General features: G+C 43.4%; 1 protein-coding gene across 1 annotated transcript in view; it reads right to left on the bottom strand.

The window, feature by feature from the left end:
* Window positions 1-9,704, bottom strand: part of CSMD2 (CUB and Sushi multiple domains 2) — a 933,956-nt gene that overhangs the window by 126,813 nt on the left and 797,439 nt on the right. Inside the window, 2 exon segments of the mRNA XM_006862126.1 lie at window positions 1,726-1,935; window positions 6,935-7,051. Of these exon segments, the coding sequence (XP_006862188.1) occupies window positions 1,726-1,935; window positions 6,935-7,051 (327 nt within the window).

The following is a 9,704-nucleotide window of genomic DNA, read 5'->3' as shown; positions in this document are numbered from 1 at the left end:
AACTGCTTACCTTGCGGTTCACAGCCCGATTCGTAACCATTATGTCAATATATACACAGAAAAAAAAAAATGGAGCAATAAGGCTGATTCTCATTATTCATGGACTTCATATTTGCAATTTTGCTTCCTTGCTAAAAGAGACCTGTAACCCCCAAATGAATACTTGTGGGGGTTTTGTGGTCACGGGTGTGCAGACTAGCAAAACATTTGAGGGGCTCAATGTTCCTAGCTGAGATTGAACAGGACAATGCTCTGATTTTTTTTCAGTTCTCATACTAGAGCGATGTAGTCAGTGTCAAAACTTTTACATTTTCGTGCTTTTTGTTGGAGAAGTTGCCATTTAAAATGGCCTCCAATCATAGTGTTGAAGTGCTATCCGTGATTCGGAGCGATCCTGTAGAAGATTTCCGAGCAGCTGGTGGGTTTGAACTGCCGACCTTGTGGTTCGCAGTCCAGTGCTGATTCTACAGCACTACCTCAGGAGTCTACCAGGTGTGTTTCATCAGAAACACTCATAAAACAAATGTACGTACTGACTGGCTGATGACAATGTGTGACCAGAGACTCACAGGAACCTAACTATATTTCACTAAGAAGCAATAGTTCAGTGACCTAGGCAACTTCACAGCATGTTGTTGTTGTTATTTGCCAGGGAGGTTGGTTCTGACTCATAGCGACCCTGTACAGGGTTTCTGAGGCTATAAATCTTTATGGGAGCAGAAAGCCTCATCTTTCTCCCGCGGAACAGCTGGTAGTTTCGAACTGCTGACCTTGTGGTTCACAGCCCGATTCGTAACCACTAAGCTACCAGAGCTCCATCAAAGCATGTAACTACCATGAATAACTATTATCAACTACATACACCAAATTGTGAATCGTGGGTATCTCTGTACGGGCTAGGTGTATTGGGAGAGGAGATGGGATTATGGGAAAATTCTGACTGTCTATATGTGTTAACCAAAACATCTGAGGTATTTTAATTTCTTACAAATATATGGTAATATTGGTGGGGGGGTGGGAACTAAAATAATGGGGAAAATTCCTATTATGCTGGGAAAAGAGATGAAAACAAATTGTTCAGTCAGTCCCTCAGGGGAAGCACCAGAGGATCTATGCAGGGCTGTTGTGTACAGTCCTCACAAGCTGTCCAGGTTGTGCACAATCACGGAGGGACAGCGTGAGTCAGAGTTGATGGGATTCCTCTTTGCAGGGACAGTGCACGAGGAGGAAGGGCCTGTCACAAGATTTCTCCCCGGTAAGGTAGAGCCGCAGTGAGTGTGGTTGGGCCTTACACAGGAAACCCCTCAGAAACAATAAATGAGCCTGTCTCGTTGCACAAGACTCAGTGGGCCCTTCAGGGACTGCTACTGGAATCCTCCATCATAGAAGGAGCCTGGACCTGCCACACAGAGGGAGTAATTAAGCCGATCAAGCTGACGGGGAGGTGGCTGGCCAGATACTCAGAGCCACTTGCAAAAGGAAAGCTGTTCACTGTGGGGCTTGTTGGATCTGCCACCATGGTCAAGGCTGTGGGACAATTTAAGCTTGTCAAATAAGGACATGGAGCGATCAGCCACCAAAGGGAAGCCTCATTGCACAGGTTTGTCCCTGTGTCCTTCACAGTTTCTGCCTTTTCTCTTGCTTTTGCATGGAAGGCTAGGAAGATGGGTGGTTGTGGCTAAGAAATGCGGAGATCCAGAGAAGCAAGTGGACACTCATCCTCACCCTGATATTCCAGCTTGAATCCCGGCCGGTTCTGGGAATGGTCACTGTGGAAATACACGGTGGTCTCGTGAGACGTGGAGAGTAGGGAGCTGGGGAGCTCGCTTCCACTGAATCTCCCCATCATGCGACTGGTTTCATAGGGGCCGTTCCGGATTTCTATGAAGTCATGGTTGGGCTCAGTGGAGAAGTTCAGGAACTGGATGTGAGCTCCTGGGAGTGAGACAGAAGCAAGACAGAGCTCAAAGCAACACGGTCCTGCTTCAGATGTGCTCCCCAGTTCCTGCCAACACCCCTAATGCTCTGAGCACCTACCTGTCCCTCCAACTAAACTCCTACTGAGTCCAGATTCCCAGCACACACGGGGAAATGCTGAGGTAATCTGTGCCTGGTTTTCAGGCAAGATTAAACTTAAAAGTGCATTATTCATTCAAAAGTAAAGACATTAGTCATTTCAGAGCTCCATCCCAAACCCATTTATTTTATTGAAAACAAAGTTCAGGGCCAACACTTGATTTACTTTGTGATTCATATTTCTAATATCAGTATAATGATAGCTTTGCTAAAATAAACTTTTTACTTAAAAATAACACCATCTGCAATCCATCAAAAAAAAAACCAACAAAAAACCATGACCTTTAGTGAAGGAACTTTCTAGAGTGCTTGAGATAATTCGGAAATATAAGACTTAGATATATACATTTGTCTCATTTGTGCCATTAAGAAGCAAAGTGAAGCTTATTCTTTATAATCCTATTGGACTAATCAATATCTTCTGACACCCTGAGAGGTTAAATGGATTAGTTAAGCCCTTAACAAATGTATCAATATACTCTTTAGAATATGAGTATAGAGCTGCAAATATTACTGTTTACAGATCATTCTTTTGGTCAGAATTAAATTACTATTAAAATTATATCTAAAAATCAGTTATACATAAAATGAATAATATATAGGGAAATGTCCACAGTGTATTATTTATTGGGAAAACAAGAATGCAAATGGTATGCACTATATAATTTCAATGGTTAAATTAAAACAGCCGGGAGAGCATTCACTTACTAACAACATGTACTGAGCATTTACCATGGCCAGGGCTGTGCTAGACACTGCACGGGAATGAACAAGATCAACAGGTCCTTGTCCTCATGAGGGTTACATTCTGACGGAGGGCGAAGCTGTTAGTGATTCTCTCTGCATGGTGGGATTATGTTGTTGTTAAGAGCTGTCAAGTCGGTTCCAAACTCATAAGGACTCCGTATAGGGTTTCCGAGGAGCAGCTGGTGAGTTTGAACCACCAACCTTGTGGTTCAAAGCGATCTTGCGGTTCAAACCAACCTTGCGGCCCATGCTTATCTTATATTGCTGGATTTTAATTAAAAAAATTTTGCTCATCTGTATTTTCTAATTTGTTTAGAATGAGCACATGTGTAACTTCTATTGCAGCTGTTTACTGATCAGAATAAAATACAAACGGTGTCTATTGTTGAAGACCTTTCGTCTCTAGCCCTGTTATGTCTCCTCCTTCCTTCAGAGGGCCTACCTTGATCCTACATTTGGGAGCTAGCCTTCCGGTTTATGCTTACGATTCTCAAATAGATATATTGGTTGATTTGTTTTAAATATTTACATAAGATATATGATATTGTATGTATAGTGTTCAAGATCTAGTCATTTGATATATAAGGATATATAGTTTATCCACTTTAACTACATATTAACTTCATCTTTGAGTCATCCAACCATACTTTATTCACTCCCCTAATAATGAACATATAGATCATTCCCCAAATGACAGGCAACTATGCAATGAACATCTCTGCACACTTCATCTGTGAATGAGTGCTTCCCCTTCCACCATCTATGCATCTTTTTGGTACCAGGGAACACAGGGTGCAGGGCCCTTAAGTGGCTGGTCTGTGACCGCCATCTAGTGTCAGAAATATGCAAATGCAGTGGCTCTTCACACATGGCCTGGTATGGCCTCATAGGATAAGTATTTGACCTCAAGGTCTGTTTGAGCTGCAAGGTTGGCAGTTCAAACCCACCAGCCACTCATCAGAAACCCTATACAGGGTTGCTAGGACTCGGAACTGACTCGATGGCATTTAACAAAAACAACAACAGAGTCGATAGTGACTAGTGGTAATCCTCCATGGGGTATCTAAGCTGTAATCTTTATGGAAACAGACTATCACAGTTTCCTCCAGTGTAGCAGCTAGTGGGTTCGAACAGTCGATCTTTGGGTTAGCAGCTGAGTGCTTAACAACTGTGCCACCAGGGCTCCTTAGTGATTCTTATGTTGTTGTTGTTAAGAACCGTCAAGCCAGTTCTGACTCATAGTGACCCTGTATAGGATTTCTGAGGAACGACTAGTGGATTTGAACCACCAACCTTGTGATTAGCAGTCCAGTGCTTATCCTACAATGCCACATTAGGATTCCAGTGGCTCTTTAGGTACACTGAAACCAGGTGCCATATTAGCCTTTGTTGTTGCTGTTGTTAAGTGCTGATGAGTCAGTTCTGACTCACAGTAACTCTGTTATGAATGGCTGGTGGATTTGAACTGTTGACCTTTCAACATTCTTTTGGAATTCTGGCCTTCTAAGTCCTGCAGTTTCCTTATTCCCAAGAGGCTGGAGAAGCACCCAAGATGTAGAGCTCTTGCGGTTGAACATCAGAATTTATAGAGGGCAGAGCTGTAGCTTTCAGTGAAACTACTTTCCTTTGGATGTTGCCTTCTCCCTCTGTCAACTAAAGTTCTTCTGCCCCAAGCCTGAAGGCAGAACAGCAAGGTCTTCAAGCATCTCTTTCCTCTCAAAATGTAGAATTTCTCAAAGCTGCCAAAGTTGCCATAATTTTGCACCCTGATCATTTATCCCTAGTTTCTGTCAGAAAGCAGGCTGTAAAAATAAGTCTCCATCCTTTTGAGAGATCAATGTTTATGCCCATTCCAAAGAGAGGTGACCCAACGGAATGCGGAAATCATCGGACAATCTCTTTGATATCTCAAGCGAGCAAAGTTTTGCTAAAGGTAATACAGAAACGGCTACAATCATACATTGACAGAGAACTTCCAGAGGTTCAAGCTGGATTCAGAAGAGGCCGTGGAACGACAGATATCATTGCTGATGTCCGATGGATCTTGGCTGGAAGCAGAGAATATCAGAAGGATGTTTACCTGTGCTTTATTGACTACGCAAAGGCTTTCGATTGTGTGGATCATGACAAGCTATGGACAACATTGAGAGGTATGAGTATTCCAGAACACTTAATTGTACTTCTAAGAAATCTGTACCTAGACCAAGAAGCAGTTGTTCGAACAGAACATGGGAACACTGAATGTTTTAAAATTGGGAAAGGTGTGTGACGGGGTTGTATTCTTTCACCATACTTATTCAACCTGTATGCTGAGCAAATAATACGAGAAGCTGTGTTCTATGAAGAAAAACGTGGCATCAGGATTGGAGGAAGACTCATTAACAACCTGCGATATGCAGATAATACAAGCTTGATCGCTGACAGTGAAGAGGACTTGAAACATTTACTTATGAAGATCAAAGAGCACAGCCTTCGATATGGATTACATCTCAATGTCAAGAAAACAAAAATCCTCACCACTGGACCAATAAACAACATTCTTATCAGTGGAGAAAAGACTGAAGTTGTCAAGGACTTCATTCTTCTTGGATCAACTATCAACACTCGCGGAAGTAGCAGTCAAGAGATCAGATGACGTATTGCACTGGGCAAATCTGCTGCACAGGAACTTTTTAAAGGGTTGAAGAGCAGAGATGTCAGCTTGAGGACTAGGGTGCGCCTGACCCAGGCCATTCTGTTTTCAATAGCCTCATATGGATGCGAAAGCTGGACAGTGAATAAGGAAGATCATAGAAGAATTGATGCCTTTGAGTTGTGGTGTTGGAGGAGAATACTGGAAAGTGCCATGGACTGCCAAAAGAACCAATAGATCTGTTTTGGAAGAAGTGCAGCCAGAGTGCTCCTTGGAGGCCAGGATGGCTAAGCTTCGTCTCTCCTACTTTGGACATATTGTCCGGAGGAAACAGTCGTTGGAGAAAGATGTCATGCGGGGTAAGGTGGAGGGTCAGAGAAAGAGAGGAAGACCCCCAACGAGATGGATCAGCCAGGTGGCATCATTGATGGCGTCAAGTGTGGCAGCAGTAGTGAGGTTGGCCCAGGATCGAACATTGTTTCGTTCTGCTGTGCATGGGGTCGCTATGAGTCGGTTCCGACTCGATGGCACCTGACAACAACAACAACATCCTTTTGAGAGTCACCACCCTCCCTTCTCCCCTCAGAGCAGATTGAGAGAAGGTGGGTTAGATCCCCTTGTCCTGAAAGTCCCTTCTTTAACCAGAAGACCCATTCCATGTTAAACAATAAGGAACAAATGGACCGTCTTCATTCCTAAGGCCCTCGCACCTGGAGCTCCCTGGCCTGAGCAAGGACCGCCCCTTTGGAACACCTCTTTCCTAGGAGCCAGTAGCAACTCAGGCAAGGTAACTTACATGCACAGCAACACCTTGATGTCAACACAATCCTTTATCCCTTCAAAAGAGATCTTTGGGGTTTACATTCCAGCCCCAATGCATAATACACGAATCATCAGTGATTACCTTTCATATCTACATCAATGTCTTTCCTTACCCTTCACCTTCTCCACCCCTGGTCTCATGCCTGGCAGACAATATAACCACCAAAAAAAAACCTCTCCCAATTTCTATATCATTTAGCAGGTGCATACAGCGCATGCCAACTCAGGTTCATATTGACCTTGGTTCCATTTAATTAGAATGATAAATCTGATATTAGAAATAACATAAGGTCTAATGGCTATAAAATAGATACACATTTTTTGTGCTTTTTTTTTTTTACCATCGTCTCATCATTTCTCATTCCACATTTCTGGATTTTTAGCTCACCTTTCAGACAACAATTATGGCAATCCTGACTTTCCCCCCTCCATTTTATATTTCCAAAGGACTTTCATCTCTACTATGTGTAACTGGTGCTATCATTGGTATAAGAGGTAGGCAGAGAAGTATAGTTATTCCCATTCTTCAGATGAGGAAGTCGAAAGGATGAGAACTCAACAGTCTTGACTAAGGTTATGCTGAGAGAGACAGTTGGTTTAATTAAGCTTGGGATCTGGGAAGAAGTCCCCTGCCTCCAAGGGGATGGGGACACTTACCAAAGCCCACAGGCAGTGTGATTTTCCAGGAGCAGTCCAAGTTGCTGGGGTAGTTGCCTGGGAAACCTGGGCTCAGGATAACCCCCTCCATCTCTTCCACAGTTCCCCCACACTGTGCTGTGACAATGACAATGAGAGCCATCAAGGAGAATACAGGGCCATGCCAAATATAGGAAGTGCTCCTAGGCAGGGTTTTTTGTTTTTCATTAAAAAATTTTTTGGTCAAAACATATACATAGTTACATGCCATTTGAACAATTTCTGCATGTACGACTTAATGACATTGATTGCATTCTTCAAGTTTGCCAATATTCTCACCAAATATTCTTCTCCAGATTGTTTTGCCACCACTGACTAAAACTCACTGCTGAACTTTCCATCTAACCATCAAGTTGCTGCTATTAATTTGATCTCACATAGAGTATTCTTTAAATGAGCAAAATGTCTAAGGACCACATACTTTACTAATTAGCTAAATTCTTTTGTGGTTCTAAGAAGACTTTTGGGGATAGTTTGGATTTAGGGTTTCAAGTTTAATCATTATCTCAGGGCAATGGTTTTGCAGACTCACCCAGCCTTAATGGCTCCAGAAGCTCTGAATTCTACTGGGAATTTGAAAATCTGTTCTGCATTCATCCCCCTTTTGGTTAGGAGTCTTTTATAGAATCTTTATCACAATGTTCAGTAATGGTAACTGAACACCATTCGGTTCTTTTGATTTTATGACAAAGGAGGCAGTTGTTCATAAAGGTACCGAGGCATATGATATATTCATTGCTCCAATTCCTGACTCTCCTTTCTCTGTAGAGCAAGCTTTCCAGAGCCATAAACGCTTGTTGAGATTCCAAAGGGATATGTAGTTCCTCTCCCTAAAAAACTGGACACATGGACAAAATGGTGTAGTAAAGTTCAGGAAGTCCACATGCTTGGACTTCCCAGGGGTCCATGAACCCAAGTCAAAGACTCTTTTTCTTTTCTTTTTTAATGTTTTACTGTGAATTATGTGATAGTTTACATGGGAGAACATTAGTTTTACATTCATCCTATTGTATATAATTTCCCAAGTCATAGACTCTTGATCCTGAACCTGCCCTAGCCCTTAGGCATGACACATGGCAAAGGTGGTAGTGGTCTGTTTAGAGAGAAGTCAGACCATTCGATTCCCTACTTCCCCAGTCTCCCTCTCCTCGCTGCTTCATGAACTCATCCAAGACTGAAGAAAAAGGGACAGCGAAGAGCGTGGCATGCATCAAAGCACCACTGTGTACTGGACCCTGTGCTGATATATATTCTGGGGGGTGGGCAGTCACCACTGTGCACCTCAAAACTCAGACAAGGTTCACTCTTGGCCTCAGATTGACTGTGGTTAGCATCCCACAGGGAACCAATCACAAAGCTGTCTGAGAATGGCTAACCCCAGGGGCTGGGGACATCTGAAATGCCAATTAAGATGATTTCAGAGAAACTGAAGGTTCAGGGCTGGACTATACTGCAGCCTGATCAGTAGTATCAGCTCTTTCCTTTCACTTCTTTCAAGGAATGACTGTGTGAGCAGAGAGAGACTGGTGTGGCAGGGAAGCCCAGAACAGACACCAAGCAAAGACACTGGTAGGGCCCAGGAAAGCCCCTGCTGGGAGAGGATGGCCTAGGCAAGCTGACCTGCACCTAAGGGGAACAGTATGGGACTTCAGAGTGTGGGCTCAAATCCTTCCAAGCCTCAGTTTTCTCATCTGTAGAAGAGAACTGATAACAGCACCTTCTTCAAGGTGGTAGTGTGTTATGAGGGTTACATGAGACAGAACTAGATTTCCCTTAGAATAGGGCTGGCATACGACGCAGAGAAATGTTAATCTGAGCGGTCTCCCATGGTGAGGCCTCCACAGTAGATAATGGAGGAAGTAGCTGGGTTGTTTTCTGCCCCTGCCCCTGGTGAAGCCACAGGAGAGAAATGCCATCTGGTCACCCAAGTGACAGTCCCCTGACTCACTTCTGACTCCAAGGTCAAAGTACTGAGCTGTATTTTGTAATTGTTGTTGTCAAGTTAGCAGTTCAGTGCTTATCCTACAGTGCCAAATCAGGACTCTACACTTTGTAACTGGATCTCAAAAAAACGTGGGTTTCCATTCTTGACTCTACTTTCTTCTTTTTAATCCTAAGAATCTTTATTTTGCAAACATTGCAAAACCGAGGCTAGTACAACCTCCCCAGAAGAGCTGTTGTGAACAGACATGTAGTACTGTGCCTCCCACAGAGTAATCCATTGCCATCAAATCAATTCCAACTCATAGGGACCCTTGGTGGTGTGCCGTGGAGTTGGTTCCAACTCACAGGGACCTTGTACAGGGTTTCTGAGGCTGTAAATATTTATGGGAGCAGAATGCCTTATCTTTAGGACAGAGTAATGTGCCTCATAGGGTTTCCAAGATTGTCATCTATGTGGAAGCATACTGCCCCAGCTTTCTCTCATAGATAGAACTACTTACTTTTCGGTTAGCAGTCAAGTGCTTACCCACCAGGGCTCCTTTCCCACACAGTTGTTGTTATTAATAAATGTTAGCTTCTCCCTTCTCAAATCTGATTAGAAACTTCTGAGGGAGAAGACCCTGCCCTCTCATGTATCCATTGATCTCCACATTGCTTAGCACAGGGTAAGAAACCAAACCAAGCTAAGTCCATTTTTACATATGCTGTCCCATGGTGGTTGGCCCCAGACTCATGGTGATTCCATGCACAATGGAACAACACCGTCATAATTGGTTGGGGATCATCA

Source organism: Chrysochloris asiatica, unplaced genomic scaffold (genome assembly GCF_000296735.1).
Source record: "Chrysochloris asiatica unplaced genomic scaffold, ChrAsi1.0 scaffold00047, whole genome shotgun sequence".
Taxonomy (NCBI): Eukaryota; Metazoa; Chordata; class Mammalia; order Afrosoricida; family Chrysochloridae; genus Chrysochloris; species Chrysochloris asiatica.
The sequence above is the reverse complement of the archived record's forward strand: the minus strand, read 5'-3'. Positions and strand labels throughout refer to the sequence as shown.